General features: G+C 47.5%; 1 protein-coding gene across 6 annotated transcripts; it reads right to left on the bottom strand.

Moving 5' to 3' along the window:
• Positions 1-445: 445 nt before the first annotated feature.
• LOC142564617 (uncharacterized) lies at positions 446-20,195 on the bottom strand. 6 transcript variants are annotated; one of them, XM_075675680.1, is made up of 7 exons: positions 19,810-20,195; positions 10,645-10,749; positions 7,310-7,350; positions 5,436-5,489; positions 4,769-4,822; positions 2,171-2,279; positions 446-1,538 (listed from the first exon to the last, which is right to left on the bottom strand). In XM_075675680.1, the coding sequence occupies exons 1-7, from the start codon at positions 20,117-20,119 to the stop codon at positions 1,414-1,416; spliced, it is 798 nt and encodes a 265-aa protein (XP_075531795.1). In that variant the 5' UTR covers positions 20,120-20,195; the 3' UTR covers positions 446-1,413. The 6 variants fall into 6 exon arrangements, with proteins under 6 accessions (XP_075531795.1, XP_075531798.1, XP_075531796.1 ...); XM_075675683.1 differs by lacking the exon at positions 19,810-20,195 and adding an exon at positions 18,703-18,947; XM_075675681.1 differs by lacking the exon at positions 19,810-20,195 and adding an exon at positions 17,122-17,581.
• Positions 20,196-22,009: the final 1,814 nt, after the last annotated feature.

The following is a 22,009-nucleotide window of genomic DNA, read 5'->3' as shown; positions in this document are numbered from 1 at the left end:
TACACACCATCAGCAACCTTGTGATTACTTTGCATTTGAAGATGCAATTTGAATTACACACCTTACCTGTTCATTGCTTGTTCACACAATAGCCAGGTAAACAAGCTACTTCATGTCTGCTTCTGGCTTCATTTCTTTCATCACTGCACTTAATTTTATAACCTGTAAAAATTCAATTCAGGCTCTCCTTGCTCAAGGATTACTCCGCAATTTCACTTCTCCCCCCCCCCCCCTTTAGAACAACCTCGACAGTTACTGCCAGAATCTTCTTATTATTGTTCTTACAACGCACTGTCGTGAAGTTTATTTCCACACCGTGTTTCTTCTAATGCAAGTGCTTCTTTACCAACTTCATTTGAACATTCAGATCACATACATGCACTTCTGGAATTGCTGGTGTCTAGGCTGGACACACTGTGCAACTCAAACATGGTGCCATGGTACATTTCCTAAATATTTTCAAAAACCCCCTCCCACTTTTATATGCCCTCCATCATGCCTAATTCATTTAGGCTACTGCCTTAGAACAATTATGTAATTAAAGCCACATCTGCAGGTACTTCTTCAGTTTAAGTCTTTTTAAGTTGCTGCCTTTAAGAAGCGTTGTCATTAGCTTTCACTTCTTCAGAATTCTAAGCTATGCTGGATGTTCTGCAAAAGCACCGGCTCTGTCACCACTGTCTGTATTATTCATGAGGGTCTCCTTGTAATCCATCACGCTTGCAATTTCCTTGGTTCCAGCAGAGCACCTTTGCCAGACCCGTAGATGATGCAGGCATGCCAGTTCTTCAATTCAGTCCCACTCCAATACCATTTTGCCAGCTCAGGCAGTGGTACAAGCATGAACCCTCAAATCTTGTTTGCTTCTACACACATCACTGTCGCAAGGCTGGTGGTGTTCAGAATTCAAGACTTTCAGCCCGAAGCTGCTGGTCAAATCCTTGCCAAAGTGCGAGCTAATGCACCCAAGTGTGCATAAGCTTGCAAATACTGGACAGCTGGCTTTAGCCTGTCAGTCCTTTCGCTTTGTACTTCTGCACTCGCGATGCCAGACACCGCTCGCTACACTTTGTCCTCACTGCGTCGCCTGCATCGTCCGTTCCTCCTTGTTCATGAGTTTGAGAAAGTAGCACATGTGGACGTGCTTCTTCAGCTTGAAGTTGTTGGACAGGCCCTTGATGAAGTGTGGGCAGCAGTGCGGGTACTCGTCCATGAGCGCCATGGACTCGCGGTTCTTGACGCTGCCAAGTTTGGTGATGCACTGGTGGCGCTGGCTGCAATGACAGGGCTGCTCGCCCGTTTGCCTCCGCATGCGCAATTGAAGGTGCACCTTCTGGGCAAATCTCTTGCCACAGTTGACGCAGACATGCATCTCGATGTCCTCCGAGTGCAGCTTCTTGTGACAGTTCAGGTTCAACGAGACGTTGAAGCATCGGTCGCACTCAAACGGCTTCTCTTTGGTGCGTGCGCACATGCGCTGCTCGACGTCGTCAGCCCAGAAGCCCTTCTGGATGCGCTCGCGTCTTGCGGCATGGGCCCTGCATGCGGGTGAGGAGAGATGTGAAAGAACATGTTAGCACATCTACCAAGCTGTGAATTTACATATTAGAAAAATACCCACGGACGTGACAAAGCAAGAGGAGGGGTGAACGTGGCGGGGGGGAGGGGGGGGGAAGGAAACAGCACGAAGTTTTGTTTACGTTTGTCCGGGGCACACCCCTTTTGGGGGATACACACAGCAGCAAGCTAGGCACAGCAGAGACTTCATACATCAAGGGCGTCATCCTTTCACATGTTATAAGCGTGTGGTAGGGTTTCCACGTCTCGGAACATCTGTGTCAGTACTCTTTTAAATCTTGGCGTGTTGCCAAAAAAAGAATGGAAGAAAGACCACCGACATCGCAGAAAAGCTGTGCCTGCTGTATCTTCTCTTAAGGCCATCTCTACAAATGGTCTTCAGTTGCTGAGCATCTAGACCTGCAGTCCATTCTTTTGGTGGCTCGAATACCAAAGATGTGTACACCAAACAATCCATTAAATGACACTGGAGATGAAATTCGGGCTAGTTGGTTATTCACGATCATCAAATAATGATGCGTATGTTCCGGCTATGTTTGTGCGTTGTTTCTTACGCGCTGTTATTCAACAGTCTTAAACAACCCACACTCACGTTTCCTGCTCCCAGAGTGCTTTTCTGGCTGCAGGAACGCTGCACGGGACTCCTGCTCAATTTCGTCTGCATGAGTTTTCTGTGTTTGGCTCCTGGTGATTCCGGTCGTCTGGGTACAGGCAAAAACAAAAATTTAATCATCTTAAAGGGGACATGACACTGATTTGCAAGCTTGAATAATGCATTGCATGTTAAACCAAACACGTGCCCCAGCAAGTTTGCAATATTAGAGTGCATTTGATATGGTAGGGTTTTTTTTTTTTACATTGCAGGTGAACTGCACACGCCAGTCTGGCAACACAAACTGGTGACAGAATGAAATCACACCCCCAGCAACGGGCTTCACGGGAGTAACAGAAGCCGATCTCGAAGGCCATGCTTTGGTGCACTGCAAGAACCAGAAACGATTTCAGGAGCCAGAAATACGTCTTGGTCGCCATGCATCATCTATTTTTTCGCACGTGTCGTTGGTCAGCGTGAGGTATAGTTACTGCAGGCGTTCTCCAAATGGTGCTGCTCTTATTTCACGAGTGAAAGAATACAAACAATTTAACGGCGACACCTTTACTGTACCTTTGGGTGCCAGAAGGTGCGGCGCTAGATATCCGACGTGGTTTTGGCTGTGTCAGAGCAGACTACATAACAGTGGCTCCTAACTTCCCAACGTCACACAAACCTCACCAAAGCCTCGGTCACTGTCGTTGGAAGGGGCTTTGAGACAGTGACTTCAAATAGAAATTTCCAGTTGGAATGTGTGCCGAGAGCCCAGTTCTTAAAGCAAAGCTTGCTTAACGAACACTCCCGAAATTTCCTGACTGTGGCTGCTGCTGCTGTCTAGTCACATAGCTTATACTTAAATAAAAAAAAAAGGAAATTGAATTACATGCACAATGGTGAAAGCAAACCTCGGTCCCTCAGCACAGTAGGCTGATGCTCTAATTATTAGGCTACAATCGCACGTATAGTTCTATCTTTCCAATGCCAACTAGCTCTTAACAGATGATCGCTGCGTGTGTCACATTGCATAGCATGTGGCGTGCAACAGCACAGGTACACGCGGCAGTTTTCTTTACGTCAAAGATGCAGGAACGCAATGGGCGAATTTATGACATTTTATTCCCCTCTTCACGAAAATCTTCACATATATACCAAGATGTGCATTTCAATCAGCATAATTTTTTTTTTTGCCCTCTTTGGCAGTCAATGCCAAACTTTTGTCCTGGACTAAAACTTTTGTTTCGCATTTGGCAGGTCCTGCAGGCCGTGCGACAGTGTCAGCAGGAAAAGCCGCTCGTACCTCGAACAGCTATCACCTTTGCAACTGTTCTGGCGACTCATTTACGTATTCGGACCACGGGACAGCTGCAGCTTCATCATAGAATGCCATCTCTGACTTCATTGGCTCTGTAGCCACCAAAGATGTCCCCCTGGTGCAGATCAGGGATTATTTAAAGGCCATCAACTTTGTGAATTGTTGCAGTCAGCGGCAAACCCTTGTCCTAGACTAAACCGTTGCTTTGCATTTGGCAGGTGAATGTAGGTTAGGCCTTCTGTAATCTCTCACTATTCAGGTTTTGCCGCTGACTGCACCGTGTCTTCTTTATGTACTGCTTGCTCAAAGCCCGTGCCACTAGATGGCAGATTTATGAATTGTACCTATGGGGGCAGACTTCAGCTGGGGAAAAACTGCTCATCAGTTACGGATAGTGCCTTTACGAAGATGAGTACAGTAATACGCAAAACGTGGAAGCATCCTTCATGCAAGGTTGATTCGTTTAAGCAACCTGATGCACCATCCGACCCAGTCAATGATTAGTTCTCGCAGCAACTGCCTGCTGTGAATATGAAGCAGGATTTTCTGATGACAACTCTTTCAGCACTGATGGCGAAAATTAAGGAACTATTGTAGGTAAAGGAAACTAGTGAAAATGTTGCTTCAGTTGTCAAGGACCTACAGTCCTCTACTGACTTTCTTTCATTGTAGTATTAGTTCTTTCTACGGTGACCACCACTCAGGCTGAGCTTAGTGGCGTATGTTCAAAGGTTGAATCGCTCTCCTCAACAGTTGTTTCCCAGACACAACTGATTGACAGGATGACTTGGGAGATAAAGGATCTCGAACAATATAGCAGAAGATGTAACTTCGACATTCACGGTCTTCCAGTCAAATCTGGTGAAAACTTGCCCTCCTCCTCATGTGACCTAGCTGGCAAGCTAAACATAACACATCTTAAATCGCCAGATATCTCAGCAGTACATCGAGTGCCATCTAGACGTAACTATATTCCACCTATTCTAGTGCAAACTCAGACATTTGCAGTTAAGCAGAAATGGCTCGGGTCTCTGAAGGGCCTTCCTGATTTGGTGCAGCACATGTATTCAATAGCTCACACTCCAGTGGAAGGAACTTGGCACGGAAGCAATCCACGAACTTGTCCCAGGGGTGGCGAAATTTAAAGAGTGAGAAAGCATTTTTCCAGAACTCATTTTCATTAATTTCGTAATAAAGCACAAACGCCCATTTGAGTGATTGCGCTCTTGTTAACCGCTGTACAGGGAGATTCAAGCAAACATTTCATGAGTGGAGAGGAACCGTACCTGACATCCCTTGGGCACCGTTTTCTGTGGTTTCTCTGTAGATAAAAAATTGGCCTGCAAATAAGAATGTCAAAATTAATTCAAAGAAATGTCAAGCTATCTTTTCTCTTACTAAAGTACTGCGGTCTGTTAAACACCAAAGGTATGCTATGGTTATAAAGATATCAATTTTGTAAGCGACTTTTCTTCTGACAGCTAAATTTGGAGCAGACATATTGAATATGTTCGTAGGAAACTAGATAGAATATTAGGATAGGACTACTACATCGTCACCAACAAAATTTGCCAACAACCATTCGATGTGCAAGATAAAATTCTTGTTTTTTTACAACTGGTATTTAACATGGGGAACCGCAACGAAAGAAAGCACACACAAGCCGACTTTGTGCCAAAAGCATGCCCTTCGTACTATGCAAATAGTACACAGTACGGTGCGCATACGCTCCCTTACTTTTCGAAGTATAAAGTACTCCCCGTATACACCATATACCATATACACCATATACCATACACCATAAATCATATACAGATTCTGTTTAGCCTGCATATATCAGTAAGCTAACACAACACGCAACAACTTCACCAAGTTGTTAGGGATGAGTACATTGTTCTCAACTGCCATAAGGAGATTCGAGCAAAAATTCCATTCATGAGATAGCCATCATACCTGACATCCCTTGGACGCCGTTTTCTGTGATTTTCCTGTAGATAAAAGATTGGCCTGAAAGAAAAAAAAATTTATTGGTCTCCAAATAGCCTCGGAATTGATTTTCCAAGCAAGCTCAAACTATCTTCTTTTTTCGTACTAAAAGTACTATGTTCTTTTCAACACAAAAGCCATACATAACTTGCTAACGAAGCAATAAGTTTTGTAAATGCAAATTAAGACTGTTGGCGTAATTTATTTTGCAACTTCGACCCAACATATTGAATATGTTTGTAGTAAACTAAGCACAATATCAGGACTACTAAAATGTCCCTAACATATTTTGCCAGCAACCATTCAATGCGTAATATTTGTAATTCTTGCTTTTTATCTATATTATACTACTGTCACTTAAAGGGGCCTTGAAACAACTTCCGAACATAACCAGAAAACACCGCCTATCTGCAGACAAAGCTCCTACGACCTGCAAGCTAAATGTTACTGCACTGCATGCAGCAGGTAATTTACAATCTCATGTCAAAAAGAGCGACACATGACTTGCTCTCTCCTTTGCAATGTTGTCACGTAGCTACATCACAGACAGCCAAGCCCACACGCAGTTTATTGGCCGATTTCGTAATCGCCAGAATGCTCTCAGTAATATTAAAGTTTCGAATATTGAATTAAGTGAGTGAAAGATACACGTCTGCAATCTCAAAAAGACCAAAAGTTCATCCTTGCACTTTCGATCTACATGCACCAGTTGTGCGTAGCTGCGTCTGCTGAGCACGGCCTGTGGTATCGCACCGGCATGCTGTGCAGCGCAGATACCGTGCTTCCGGCATGCTATAGCACAGACGAAAGGAGAGAGAAACTCGCACATAGGTTCGATGACCACCTCTAACTCCACTTGCAACTGAAGGATTTGAAAAATATTTGTGGCGGCAGATTTGAGAGGCGACGTCCTTTAATAGTAAGGCTAGTAATGGTTAGAAAAGCGTTTTAAGGCCCCTTTATTTTGGAGACCACATCTACAGAAAACATGCACAAGCTGACCCATGTGCCAAAAGTGTGCCACTCAGTTATTGCAAATACACCTTATACACATATCCTCCATCACTTTTCCTGGTACAAAGTACCGTATATACTCGCGTAATGGCTGTACCTGTGTAAAAGCCGTACCCAGAACTTTGCAAAAAAGAATCCCCCCCAAAATATGTTTAAAAATTACCTGTGCATAAACCGCACCCTTGATTTTTGAGAAGGTTGGCAGTGCTACCTGTTGTGTGGTGCAAGAATTCCCAAGCTTTTTTTTTTTAATGGCAAAACAAGGAAGCCATCCCAAGTCTTTAGCGCCTCCAATTAGCAAAAGCACAGCTTCAGAGACGCTGCCGTTGCTGGTGTGAGGGGCATCACCATTTATTCCAGCCGGCACGTGACGCATTACGGGAATAGCCAAGAATAGCCAGAGCCAGTACAAGCGAGTACTGTAGTTCAATAAAGGCAAGTACCAATGAACGTAATTATGGAAAAGAAAATGTTTTTCTTTTCTTCCTGTAATGGCGGCACCCCCAATTTTCACCCCAAATCTCGGAAAAGAACCTGCTGCCAGTACACGAGTACATACGGTACTCCCTGTTGAAACAAACACACACTTTCTGTTTAGCTAGTATACATCTGTCGGGTATCACAACATGTAACGACGACTTAACTAAGTTGTTAGGGATGAGTAGGCTTTTGCCAACTGCGATACGGAGATTGAAGTAGGGAAAACACAGGGAAGGCGGGAGATGGAAATTCAAGACGATGAGCGAATAGAGAACAAGGTAAAAGCCGGAGCCAATGTACTGACAAGTGAACTTGCAAGAATTTCATGCATGAGACAGCCATCATACCTGACATCCCTTGGACTGCGGTCTTTCCGTAACTGTTGCTTCTGGAAAGATAGAAGGGTTTATTGATAAGTGCATCAGCGAAAAAACACTATCTTTTACATCCTTAACATAGCTGAGGCACTTAGCATTACCAATGCCACAGCATGAGCTTGAAAGCCAACTGTGGCAAAATTTGTGGCAATAGCGCAGCTAAAGAAAAGGTGGACAGCAAAACTGTACATACAAGATGCGAATGGTTGCATAAGAAATGACGTGCTAAGTTTTACCTTTTCTACATTGAAAGAAAAAACAAATCAGATACCATGCATATGTGAGGATTGGCTATAAATCAAGCTTTCTTTCAATGGTTACCGAAATGGCTTCACATCACTTCTTCACTTCTATGTAGCTTAACACTGCTCGCTCAATGCATGGACTAGTCCAATTTGTTCACTCAACTTCCTTCTTTCCCACTCGGCTTCTCTTAACACTGACTCCTTCCCTTCTCTGTAGCTGACTTCAATTTTCTGTTGTGGACTTCATAACTTTTCACCTCTTGTTCTGCTTGTCTATTCAAGCAGCGATCCAGTTTCACATGTTCATTCTGGGGTACAGGCCAAGAACATTGGCACTGCCTCATGCCCAGTTGCGTGTACCTGGCGTTCCAAGTTGTCTATTCGGTCGCACACCCAGAGGCACACAACCATTCGCGCAAGTTGTGTAATCAGCAACACATCTGCTGCAGGCGGCATTTGCAAAGTGTGGGGAAGCAGCAAAGAACGCTTCACTTTAAACGCGCCGCTAACAGAGCTTGCCAGAAGTGGCATAAAACCCTAGCTGGGCCTGATGAAAGACTTTGGCTGGCTGTCATCTGCTAAGGGACAACCTGAAGGCAACTGATTAAGGATTTGCACACTTGCTAAGAGCTTTGTTGTAACTACAGTAGACTCCGCATAAACAAAATTGGCCTGAATGAAAATGCCAGATAAATGCAATGAGGTTACTACCAACTTTGTTTGCTACCCATAGCCAGAATGTTAACAGACTTCGCTTCAGTGGAGCATTTTTTGGGAACTCCGGTTAAACGGAACTGGAACCGAAACTAATGCACATGTCATGAACCATTGGTCCGACAGCCATGTAAAATGGTGACACTAAACAGTCAAGAAAATATAATACATTCAGCACTTGTGGAGCTGTGTCGTAAATGGCTGCTAGGCGGCGTTCACATCGCTTAATTTTCGTGTTGCAGGCCTTATGATGGCACAGTCAAAAAGCTCAAGAGGCTAATGCACTCACGTTGGCTACAAATTGGATGTCATGAAAGACGTGAAGTGCGGCGATGTTGTGTAATCTGAAGTTCTCATTGTCCCACACAAGTAACAAATAAGAAGAGAAGACAGACACGATCCGGAGCAGCAGCTTTTGTGAAGGAGTGGAAGCGCATGCATACATCTGAACAAGATCAAATGGGACACATCCTGTTCCTGTGGTTCAAGCATTCGTGCAGTGCCAGTTTTGGTACCGGTTGCCCTATTTTGAAAGAGGAGGCAGTAGAGGCTGCACCTAAAAGGGGATTAATGGCTTACGTGCAAGCAATGATATTCAAAGCAGAGCACACTGACATCAGTTCGTTTGCCACAGTAAAATTTAAATGCATGATGCTTTGCAACGATCATTCTTGATTTCTGTGTTATACCCTAAAATGAAACTTCGGATAAACGAAACACTTTCTTCTGTCTCTCTGAATTCCTTTTAAGCGGATCCTACTGTGCTTTGGCGAGACCCAGTAGTATCTGTTTTAGACAAGGACACCAAATGGAGGGAGAAGTGGAACACTCTCCCACATTGTAATTGTGTTATAAAAAGGATTCCGAAGAAAGTTGCAAATATGCAAGAATAAATAGCCAGTTATAGAAAGTAAATCTGTGATTAAAATAACAACAAGAGCGCGCAGCACAGTTAGAGAGGAGTGAAGCGAATCCTTACTACAATGGAATTACGACTAATCAGCACGTGTGCTGGAGGATAAATGAACTGCTCTGCATTCATGGCAATGAAAGGTGTGCAAACAAACATACATGTATCCAAGAGATAGCTAGCGCATCAAGTGACAAGTCCACTTCCTTGACCTAGGAAGAAACTGACATGGAGAGAGCCTTAACCCACCATGACAACGAGAGAGCCACAAAGCCTCTCAGCAATAGACTTCTGAAGAACCCTAGGGAAGGTAATATCATTATTTTATGTATGATTGTCCTAGTATGACTTGAAAGGAAAAGATCAGTCATATTTTTTAAGGACACCACAGAGAGCCTTGATAGCAAGGACATTCCTGTTTCCTGCCCGTGCAGACGTGCATGCTGTGTCAAGCGAAGTTATCATATCACAGATGCGAGAACCACAAGCGGCAGGGGAAACCAAAACACTGAGCACGCATATAATTTTCTCACCGGCAAGCATCATATAATCTCGGTCTTCGCCACCACATGACATTGCTGCACCTTCGAAGCCTTGAACACATGCCAAATAATGACCAAGTTTGGTAGGATGGCCAATTTGACACCACAGTGCAGCCTTCTGCATTAATTATGACCACCTAGCATTCCTTAATGTGCACCTAAATATAGACACACCAGCATTTTTGCATTTCACTCCCACACAAGTGTTGTCGCTGCTGGCAGTTTTGATATGTCCCTTATGTTTAAAATAAATAAAAATCAAGGGGAGAGAACGCCTGAACCACGAAGGTATTGCCACGTAGTAGTGATGGCAAAGAACAGGCCTAAAGCCAACCTAAAATAAAAGAATGAAAGGCTTGATTAAAGGTGCATCACGACAAGAAATGTGCAGCAGATCTCCACGACAAAAGCATTCCAGAATGGTCATCAGCCATGGTAGCATAGCTTGCAGAGCAAACAATTTTTATTCAGGGGAGATATTATTGAGCAACTACTTTTGGTGATACTATCACCTCCAATAGCTTTTGTGTAACTTGACATCAGGTGTGTCAAATTAGACAGCCGAAAGCTATGTTGACATTTTGCAAACACAGAAAGACTGGCGCAGCGCCAGAAAGGCTGTTGACTGTATATGCCACACAAGTGCACGAAGGGTGTCCAACAGTTTCTTCAGAGGCACAAGTGTGGCGTGTTGGTGCACTGGCCATTCAATGCCTTAAAGAATAAGCATTTGTAAATGTCGTACCCAGCCATAGGTGTTAAAGCAATGCCTAATAGCCATGGGTGAGCCTAGTTGGCTTGTTGACTAGTTGGCAATGTGGTTAACAAGCCCAGAGGACGCATGTCATACTCCTCTATGGTGCTCCTTATGTGTTGGGTCAAGCAGGCACTTACTGGAAGGGCCGACAAGTGAAGAGCCATCCGACCCCTCGGCTGCAGAGCCCATTTCATCCACCTCACGCATGGGAGAGTAAGGCCCGACATCACTGTCACTCGAGCCTGCACCAATAAATGCACCAAACTTTCAGACACTTCAAAATAACATGTTGCTGGACTAGTTCACACATGCCAGTAAACAAGTCGATTCTTGTGCGAAGTAGGCGACCACAAAAGAAACATAGACAGGACTGTCCTTTCTATATGTGTATTACGTTTGTGGTGATATTTTTCATGCAAGAGTCTATTCATGTTCTGCAGACACTGCATAAATTTTTTTTTTTTCACTACACAACACACAAGGGAAAAAAAAATGGCAAGCTCGCACTCGGTCGCGCGAAGTTTGAAATAGTGAAGCTGGTCGATGTGGGGCTATTCCGGCTACTGTTAGGTTGTAACTAGGCTGCTGCTGCTAAGGTTGTAACTTGGCTGATGCTAGATTGAAATGCTGAACTGCGGCACCTTCCCGTGTGAGACCGTTTCTCGACAAGTCCTACACAGCCGCACCTCGTCGTGGTCGCTGGCCTCCGGGAAGACGTCTTGCAGTACACACGTGCCTTGTGCACGTTTTTCGACAGACCGAACCGTGTTGAGCGTCTATAGGTTCAAGTCAAACCACAGTTGATCGCGCACTCGGCAGGAATGTCCAAACTCCAACAAGAGGAACTCACGCTGAAACCGAGCGCTGGCACCCACGGTTGAAGCGCGAGCTCGGCGTCACTCGTACTCGGCCTCCCGTACTGCAGGGTCTTGGCATAATCATCTATGCTTCCCAGCGATCCTGGCTCTCTCTTGGCTGGCGTATTCTGGGTCTTCGCGCAGTCGCCACCTCTTGGCTTCGGCCTCTCTGGAAAAGTAGGTCGGATCGGCTTGTCGTTGCCGCTGTTTCTCCCGCATCGCAAGTCTAGCTTCGCGACGCGCAGCCTCTTTTTCGGCAGTATGGACTTTCCTAGGCCGGCCCATGGCATTAACTCATAGAATAAAGAACTGACCGAGCGCCGGAGCACCGCCGAGCACACGCTTTCAAATCCTTTTTCAAGGTTAAGCGCATGCACATTCTTAACCGTTACCCCGGCGCATGCGCAGATTTCGGCGCAGCCGCAAAACCGGCTGCACGCAGTGTGTCCGTGTCTCTCCGTCGGTGGGCGTAGCTTAGCGCCAGCTGCGTGCAGTGTCTCCGTCAGTGGGCGCCGGTGGAGTTCTGTGATATGCGGTCCATTTTACGCCGAGCAAGAACAGCTTTGCAGTTAAATGTTGGGCAGGTGTCACACTCTTGTAACACAAGAAGGCAAAGGCCTGCTGCACATTTCCGAGCCCCGTTTTCTCGCTTTCGTGTCTCGGCCTCTTCTGCTCGTTGTACCCGTCGTTGTTCCGCGTCTCTCTTCCACAGTTCGGGATCGCCCCGTCATCGACATCATGCTGACGCGGCGGCACACGCCTCTTCTGCAGTGATGTACTTGCGTGGCCGGCCGGCCGCGCGAGCCGAAAAAGTATGCACGCTCCTCCATCACCCGCCTCCTAACCGCCGCTGTGACATCAATGATGACGATAGTGATTTAATGAAAGGAAAGACACTTGATTATGCGCCCGTGAGTAGAGCACACTCAACCATGAGAGAGCACAGCGAAGCGCTGAAGTCAATGCGCAGAGTGCTTCGCTAGCTTTGCCAACCACTTTGTGCCCATTTTCCCTCAATATACTTGCCCAACTTCTATTGTTTATAGCAATGTACACACTTATCAGTATGTGTTCCTTGCAACTTACAAGTACGGCAGCCCCACCTTGCCATCACACCCGTTAGTTTTTCAGAAGAGCGTGTGCTGAAAGCAGCGATAAAAGACATTAAATATCACTGCGACATCTTCACATGTTGGATAACTTTTCTTGGCTTCAAATTTGTTAAGTAATGCACCGTCCTAGCCTCTTTTTCCTTCCTCCGTGTTTGTTGTCTTGTAACTAGAGTAACATGTTGGTCAATCAAGTAGGGGGCAACTGCAACGGACAATGTCACAGAGCTTCACAACATTGACACTCACAAACATGACGAAGGTTATCAGAGAAACGGCACGGAGCCACGAAGGCTAGCATCGCCTGGATGATCACGATTCTAGAATCTGTGTTGAAGATCATTCTGGCTAAGAAGGATGGAATAATAATTTAGCAAATGTATTTCTATATGCATTATCAGGAGGCATTGCCTCATGCCGACACTGCTGGCTTAGAACTTGGACGACATGAATGACGCCACAGGTGCTACTGTGCCTGTGCCTATGTTCATCAGATGTGCTACAGGGTGTCAACAACATTCACAGATTTGGCTATGCAGGTGATTCCGTAGGTGACCTCATTGTGGACATTGCTTTGCTGGAAAGAATACCTTTGTGGCGCGGCTCAAATAATGTACATAAGAAATTAACTAATTTTTTTAAAGTGTGCAGCTGAGACGTTTCAGCATACTGGTGGGTGCACATCACAGTACGCCAAATCCCTCCAACAAAGCGCGATTGGCACCTGCACTGCGTGAAAGCATGATTGGCAATCTGCTGCAAAAGCTGCACCTAATTTACACGCACCACAGGTTTCTGTACAAACAAAGGTGTATGTGAGAATAACTGGAATGTCTTTCTTCTGCATGTACGCTTGTCTTTTTTACACACAGCTATGGCATGCATAACGTCATACATGTTGTCAAGCTAAACACACACCATGTCTCTAGTTCAATAGCTTATTTACTGTATCTGATATATCATATATCCACTTAACTGTTTGGCAATGGCAATTTGCAATGACTGACAATGAGAAGAGAGGGGGGAATGAAAGTTTCCTTCTGCAGCTTGCTCCTTGCCTCATTTCTACATTTGCTTCTTTAGAGAAATAGCATAATTTAGGGGCACTATAAAAAGGAAGCAATGCTAAGCTACAGTAATAAATTAGACTCGTGTAATAGCACGAGTACTCTCACTATAGGAGGAATCCTGGTATGCCAGAGAAGATGAAAAAAATATAAAGAAGACACTTTGTCGAGACTAAAGTGTGAAACAGTGGAAGCCTAACACCATTGCCAATGGCGATTTGTTGCGTCAGAAACACCACGGAAGCACACAACTCGTACACTGTTTTGCACTTGCTCGGCTTGCCGCAGCAAGATGGCGGTCACGGAGCTTCCGAGCTTCATTTGCCTTGGTACCCGGAGAAGCAGCGAGTCGCTTCAACCGCATTGCCTCTCTTGCGTTTGCCCGTTGCGTCCCTGGACTCTGTGGTGTCTGATGCGACTCGCCGCCCTGATGCATGCGACGTATACGCTCGCCTTTCTTGGGCACCACTTGCGTTCAGCAGCTGCCACATGTTGGGAGACGCTGGTTTCGCGAGACGAGGCATCCTTCCCACACAATACCGCAAAGTAAACTGCCGCCACCGCCACACCACACCCAAGCAGACGGTCACCACTCGCGAGTGACGTCAGGCCACACAGCACCCAATCAGGAGGCCACCTCAAGCGCCTGACGACAGTGACGTCAGGGCGCACCGTCGAACATATGGCCGCCACGCGTGCCGATGTGATGAGTCATCCCGCGCGGCGCCGAACCACCCCGACACCCGCACTTGACGAGTGACGTCACGCACGCGAGCCAATCGGGAGGCGCACACCTGCGCCTAGCGACGGTGACGTCACGACACAGAGGAGACCAATCAGGAGGCGGGAAAGCTGTGACAGTTTCTGCTAACGGCAGATGGCCTTGACAATGAGCCATTAAAGGCTTTTGCCTTAAAACATGAGCACAGACGGGAAAGTGTCGGATTACTCAGTGGGAAAGTGTCATATTGTGTGTAGCATTTCTTTGGAATCATTAGTTACACTCTGCCCTTGAAACCAAGACTGCCGTACTTTAAGAGATAAGGCATTCCAAAGATTACCTCGCACACTATGACGATCTTCCCAGTAAACTTGTTTTTACCACCAATCTTGTGTTTGGGAAATGAAAGACAAACGCACGCTCCAGCTTGGGTTGTAGCTCCTGCACCGTAAGCGCTCTCTGTTGCCGTACCGCTTTCTTTAACGCATAAATTGGCCGACGACGCGCTCCTTCGCGTTCCAAATCCTTCGCGAGGGGTCTCGGCTGTTGTAGCGCTTTCTTCGTCGCATAATACACCCGCGCACGCGCTCGTTTGCGTTCCAACTCCTTCCTCGTAAGGGGTCTCAGTAGTTGTAGCTCTTTCTTCATCGCATAATATAACCGATCACGCGCCCGCTTGCGCTCCAACTCCTCTTTCGTAAGGGGTCTCAGTAGTTGTAGCGTTTTCTTCCTCGCATAATATAGCCGATCGCGCGATCGCTTGCATTCCAATTCCTCCTTCGTAAGGGGTCTTTGCTGCTGTAGCGCTTTTTTTCTCGCATAATTTGCCCGCCGACGCGCTCGCCTGCGTTCTAGCGAGTCCTCTTCGGAAACTGTTGCTCTCTGCTGTTGCAGATACAATTCTCTCGCTGTTTGCGTTTTCCGCGCATACCTTGCCCGCGCAAGCTCTCGCCTGCGTTCTAGCTGCGCCTCCGTAAGGGCTGCGTTTCGTATACGCTTTCTCTCCGTGTTCCGACGTCTCCGTTCCTCGTCACTGAACAGTTTCTTAGGGCGAGCCATGCACACGGAATTTTCGTAATCTAAGTACTCCAGGCAATGAACTGTCGGGAAAAAAATGCTGCGGGCCACGGAGCAAGACCATATGGCAAGACAACGCCGTTTGAGCGTTAGGTAGATGTGCGTCGCCGCCTGGCGGCTTTCTGAGAAAATATTGCGCCGGAGGTTCGTACGCCCACAGATAGGTGGCGGTAAGCGTACAGACGTTTTAGAGTTACTGCATAGGCTCCCTTTAGGGAGCTAACGGGAGCCTACACAAGAACTCTTTTTAAGTTTTCCTTTCTACATGGAAGTTTTAGAGTGACAGCACAGTCAAGTGCCTGGTTTATAAGAAAAAAAATTGTCATTCCACCCGCGGAGCTGTATATACGGTGATAAATATGCTGATAATAAATATGTTGATTGAAAACAAAAGACACATACCACAACGAATTTCGTTGAACTGAACGATTTGGGCACTTCGGCGCCAACGGGCGATCCGCATACGCTTGGCGTTTGCCGCACGATCTTCGTCCGTATTGCGCGCCGCCCGCCATCGCCGCGCACATTCCCGCTTCTGTTCACGACGACGTTCTTCATAGGCGCGCTGTTCTTCTGGAGTTCTCACCGCGCGCGGCCTACCCATTGCACAGGTGGTAGGGAACTGAGGTAAGTGGCATGTAGAGCCCGTGACGTCCAATCGCAATGCATACTAAACAGTGTCTATTCCGGTTTTGTTTTTACGATTTTTTTTATCACAACACTATTTGATACAATACTACATGGCTGCGCAAAACCTACTGCCACTCTCTTTTGTGCCGACCATGGAGGAAGGAAAAACATACGAGGGAGCACAGCGCAACGCGACTGAAGCCAACCCTGTCGGCCCAACACGTGATCTCATGTCAAAGTGCACGGTTGGTTTTAGAGTTCCCGCTCTGCAGGGAGTGCCACGGTAGGGCTGTCGAACAAGCTCGCGCCGAATAAAAACTACTGGCGTAGCTACTGAGAACCAGACGTCTCAGAGAATATCGATTCTTACCCCGCGATATCGACCCAAGAGGTCACGTGTTGGGCCACCACTGGCTTCACGGAGCGTTCGCTTGCCAAGGCTGGCTGCGTGACGTAATGCTCCCTCCTATATTTTTCCTTCCTCTATGTGCTGACGGCGGTGCGCGCCAGCTGCCATCCATCACCCCGTTTTGACACACAGGGCGTTAGGCGCAGGTGCGGAGCTCCGGCAACGCAAACACTACCATGCATCAACAGTTTTGACACTTCTCGCCATTAAACGCAGCTGCAGCCTACACGGCGATACGTTTTCGCTGCATGCTTTAGCTGTTTTAGCTCTGGGGTGGCTGCCATCTTTTTTGCCTACGCACACAAACCGCCAGAACCGATCGCATAACAGCTCTGCTGTAAAAAGTGCAAAGTTGCCTTTTTTTAGGAGAATGCGGCTGCCACGACGGCGCAAGCATAAAATTTTTTTTTTAAATACACGCAATTAACTGTGCGAACGGTTACAGTAAACGACGTTGACTCCAAAATGCGTTCTTTCTGCAATGTCCGAGTAAGAGTGCAGCGGTAAGCGCAAAATTTATTTTCGAACACTTCAAGCGAAATATGCAAGCATCTGGTTTGTGTATTCACATAAATTCATCTATTCGAGCCTAGGTGGCGCTACGGGTCCTTCTTGGGGACAAAAAATGGAAGGGTAATAAAGCTGTTTCATCCTCCTCCTCCTAAACGTAAGGACGAACGGAAGGGATCAGAAAATTACGGGGGATGCTTAGAACTTTCTAAGAATGTGAAGGCGAAAGCCTACTTGGACGTTCTGTTGATCTGCTGCCGAGCTTTGCCGCTCGCCTTGCACGTGCGGCAGCGGCCTCCCTCTCCGCCAATTCTGCATTCCCAGAACGCCTGCGTCGCATTAGGGCCGCATGTTGCTCTCGTCGGGCCGCTGCCGCAGCTTCATCCTCCTCCCGACGGCGGTTACGACGAGCGGCATTCCGAGCTGCTCTAGCCTCTTCCGCCGTGGCGTACTTCTTCGGTCTTCCCCGCCCGCGAATAGGTGCGTCGTCACCCATAGCGCTGTGTAATGAAGCTCTGACCCCACGCGGCGACATATACAAGGCAGGCGAGCGCGCTACCGCCGTTTCCAGAACGTTCTACGGGCGCCGCCATTGACACTTTTTCTCCTCCTCCCCAGCGCCGCCACTGACATTTCCCTCAACTCTCCGCCTGCTTTCCGTCGCCCTTTCCCAGAATCCTCCTCTGGCGCTGCTATTTCCCTTCCCCGGCGCGCTGCGTTTTTGTGTACCTCACAACGCGACCTTGGTACAGAGATCTAAAGCTTTCGTCTTAAAATGACCTTGGGCACCTGCCCAAGTAATTAGAAGAAGAAAAAAAGAGGGGGGTGGCAGAAGTTCCCTACTGGGGAATTACGATATAGTGCGTAGCATTCTTCAGAATTACTTATCAGGCTCATCCTCTGCCCCTAGAAACCAAGGCCGTCGTATATGAGAAACAAGCTACTGCAAAGAATAATACCACGCAAGCAATGACGATCCTCCCAGTAAACTCGTTCTACCACAAATATTGTTCGGTAAATTAACGATGCTACACGCGGCACACAGCACAAACGCCGTGACAACATTCTCGCGAAACGCCTGCTGAATCGTTTCGAGATAACGCGGTTGCACGTTTGAAATGTGCGACGAAAACCTCAGTCTGATTAGACGCACGGCACGTCGTCGATAAAGCGCTTCGTTCACGTTGTCTTTGTACGGTGCATAAAACCACCTGCTTCTTGGCCAATCCCGCATTGTCGGTATGCGCCAGTTTTGTGGAAACGAAACGATACAGTGCATTCCGGTTGCGCAGATCTTCCGTGGGGTTTGACCATCCGTCATCGTCGTGCCACGTCAAACGTACTTTACCCAAGCTCTGGCTGCACTCATTCTCACGTGACGATTTGCTTGCGCGCAGTGGTCAAGCAGCTCGTCGAATACCGAAACCTGGCAGAATGAAATCCGGCGAACAATTCTGGCGCAACGTCACGCTTGAAGTTCAAGTATGGAGAATCTTGTTCAGAAACAATGCTGAGTACAACGGCCTCCCCAAACGAGCAAAAGCCGAATGCCAATTGCTCTACGATTACGAATACGTACTACGGGAAGTGATTGAAGTGGCTGTGCTCGCTGGCGCCCACAACTCACTCCCAACGACACTACAGACAGCAAAATATTTTCGCTATTCATTTTCTTGGTCTGTTTGCATCACTTAACGCATACATAACCGTTAGCTAAGGAGAAACAAACCGTGGTGACAACAACGATGACACCGGGCTAGCGCATACACGAACTAGTGCACCGAGTGTGAATGACTGTAAAACAACTCGCATTACCGTCAACGTCGTACTCCTCGCTACTTGTGTCATCTTCGTCTTCGTCCAGGAGCATCGACAGAAGCAAAAATAAATGCGCTGATAACATCGCTGCCATTCTTCTTTTGCATGGGCGCTACCATCACTGATGTTCATGACCGTTAGGCTGCCAAAGTAACTAGTTTCGACTCCGATTTCTAATTGGAAAGCAGCATCCGCATAATAATGCAGAGCATTCTTTGCGAACTTCGAGCGTTTTGAGTGTGTGATCTGTCTACCTAGCCTCTTACGTCGCTGGGGCTGGCGGTGCCTATCAACTTGAGCACTGGTTATATACTCACGTTCGCGTAGGCGGCGTGGTCACAGAACACCATCGTCATCATCAGCATCAACGCCACTCGAGGAACGTTGACTCGAGCTTCCGTCATCCGATGATACGAACGATCACATAGGATACGATTCTCGCCTCTAGAGCATTCTTGCGCGCGCCGAGCCCGCTGGTGCGCAACACTTTCCGCCGTACATGCTCTGTACGAACAGACGATACGAACTGCGATTCAAAAGCAAGTTTCCCACCCTGTGCGCCTCAACCAGCTCCTGATGCTCACAAACAAGCTCTGGGGAAACGCTAGCTTCGTCGAGAAATGCGTCAACTCGGACGTAGCGGTTTGCAGAGGTTTAACTGAGCAGCTCGAGTCTGCCGTACTACTGGGATACTTAGCGCAGAGGAAGAGGAACGTGCTCGCAAAGTTCGAGCAGCTAGGCAAGCCCTCGTAATTCTGGTCCTCGGCATATACGATGAGCGCCTGCTTGAAGGAATCGAGAGAGTCAAAGAGCCGGTTGAGACGCGCCGCTGCAAGGCCGATGCCATAGCCAGCTAGCTGCGGAATGCTTCGTAACTTCGATTGTAATTGTGCAGTGAGCGGGATCTGCACAATTTTTACAGTGGAGCTGTTAGAACCTCGCTGGGTTTCTCTTGACGTCCGCAGCTTCGCCGAGCTGGGGGAGAGAGATCTGAGAGAGAGCGAAAGCAGAGTGTAAAAATTACGGCGTGGCTCTGCTATCGCAAACACCAGAGACCAGCGGAGCTGGAGGAAGCCCACCAAAAGTATGTGCGGTTTGGCTCACGTTTAAATCGCCCGAGTCGTTGAATCTTGCGAAAGTTCCTGAGCACACGCAACCCAGGATCTTCCAGCCTCTTCCGTTTGCTAGCGCTCAGGATGTCTTCGCGATGTTCTGCGTAGTATCTCGCAGAATTGGATCGGCTGCGTTCTCGGGCTTCAGAATCTTCTCGCCTCTTGCGACGCCTTGCTTCAACTTCCCTGGCTCTCGCTTCAGGATCGGATCTCCGTCGCCGCATCCGTTGGCGATCAGCTTCTCGACGGCGCTCCAGTCGAGCAGCTTCTTCCTCGGGAGTCCTGACGGTAGTCTTCGCCATTGCTCAGCAAACGCCACGACACTTGTCCACAGCGAGAAAGAGGACCGCCGAAGCAAGCGCGCGGGTTTTTACGGTGGAGCTGTTATAACCTCGCTGGGTTTCTCATTGCGTCCGCAGCTTCGCCGAGTTGGGGGAGAGAAAGCTGAGAGAGAGCGAAAGCAGAGTCGAAAAATAGCATCGCGCAGCATAGCGAGCCTAGTGGGGGAGAAGGAGCGGTACGGCGGGGACACAGGTGCTGTGACGTAATTCCTCCCCGATAAAAACCCGCTCGCTCGCTTCAGCGGTCCTTTTTCTCACAGTAGCAAAAAATTATGCGTGGCTCTGCCATTGCGAACACTAGAGACCGACGGAGTTGAGGGAAGCCCAGCAAAAGTTAGGTTAAGTGTATGGCTTGCCACTACTTTACTGGCCTTCCTCCAGCTCCGCTGGTCTCTGGTGCTTGCGATAGCACAGCCAGGCATTTTTCTGCATTTATTTCTTTTCGACATGCCACCTACTGGAGGGGTTCCTCGACTGTGGTTTGTGACGCAGCCATGACAACAAAAGGTCATTGCTCGAAATAATAAAAAAAAAATTAAGGTACAGGCAGTACCTACAATCTAAGCTCATGCTGCCCACAAAATTAATGCAACGACGGAATTCACCCCAAGTTCATGCTACCAGTCTTGCAACATAAAGTGCAATTCTCCTCCCAGCTCATTACACAAAACATATGATACGTAATTATTAATGAACTAGGATTTACAGGGGGACATAAGAAAATCACAAAAATCATGCTACAATCTTGCCACTGCACAAATTAGTCATGCCAGAGCTTCAATAACAGAGATGCTCTAATCTTGCCAACACTGTGGTTATGTTAATCTTAAAAAAATTTGAAGGCCCAATCCACTCTGTGAAGGTGGATTGCCAGCGAAGCTGTTACCATCCTTACTTAAGCTATTCTAGTCTAACAAATGAAATGAGCATGCCGTAAAATGCAGTGTATAACCATAACGGTCCACTAGTAGTCTGATTGGCATCTAATCTTTTTGATTACGGACTCTGTGAGAGAGGCGCCTGATCGACACGAATGGGATGCGCAGTGCAACCAGCCGTCCTCCGACAACGTTCAGCGGGGGCATGTACGGCAGAATCGGAGGGTACATATGGGTATCCGCAAATCTTGGAAAGAAGAGGCAGTTTACCTGAGTAGAAAATCCTTGCAGGTACTGCTCACCTCGAAATCAGACACCGGCGTCTCCAGTGAACGTTTGAGCGAGCACGTCGAGGGCACTGCGTTTCTTTGCAGCATTCTTTACGGTGGAGATGCACGACAAGATGTCGCGGAACCACTGGCAGTTTGCACACGGCGCAGGAGAATCCGAATTCCACGCCGCGGAACTTGCGCTGGCATTTTGAAGCCACTCCCTTGAACGTGGCGATCTTGTCGGCATGGTACTTGTAGCGTTTCGTCTCGTTCTCCGCTTCTCGTCGCTTGCGGTCCGCTTCTTTGACTCTCGCCCAATGCTTGGCTTCTTGGCTCGAAGGGTTTTGCCTACGACGTTGCTTCGAGAGCCTATATTGCTCCTTTCTATGCGCATTGTATTCCCATTGCTCTTCGGGAATTCTTACTTTGCATGGTCTACCCATAGCTCATATTATAACTAAACCACGCGCGTACGTTACATACAATGTGTGGTTTTATACGTAAACCGAGACATACATATTCAGATGCACTAACGCAACTCGATTCTACGCAGGAGCCTTATAGCAGTGCCACCCCGTTGTTCAGCAACTCTCGCCACAATCCATCACGCACGGTGACACCGCACTGACGAGAAGCAGAGAACGACGCGAAACGTCGCAAGTACCACGCCGAGGGGGAGGAACCACTCTGTTTCACTCGTG

The sequence above is a fragment of the Dermacentor variabilis genome, chromosome 11 (genome assembly GCF_050947875.1).
Source record: "Dermacentor variabilis isolate Ectoservices chromosome 11, ASM5094787v1, whole genome shotgun sequence".
In the NCBI taxonomy this organism is placed as follows: Eukaryota; Metazoa; Arthropoda; class Arachnida; order Ixodida; family Ixodidae; genus Dermacentor; species Dermacentor variabilis.
This window is presented reverse-complemented; position numbering and strand designations above follow the sequence as displayed.

Excerpts from the sequence above, each read along its gene's own strand:
- LOC142564617 (XM_075675678.1), bottom strand. The coding sequence starts at position 15,320 with ATGGCTCGCCCTAAGAAACTGTTCAGTGACGAGGAACGGAGACGTCGG. Across the intron at positions 5,490-7,309 it reads CGCAGTCCAAGGGATGTCAG|GCCAATCTTTTATCTACAGG; the intron begins GTATGATGGCTG and ends TTTTTCTTTCAG. Across the intron at positions 1,539-2,170 it reads GCACTCTGGGAGCAGGAAAC|GGCCCATGCCGCAAGACGCG; the intron begins GTGAGTGTGGGT and ends ACCCGCATGCAG.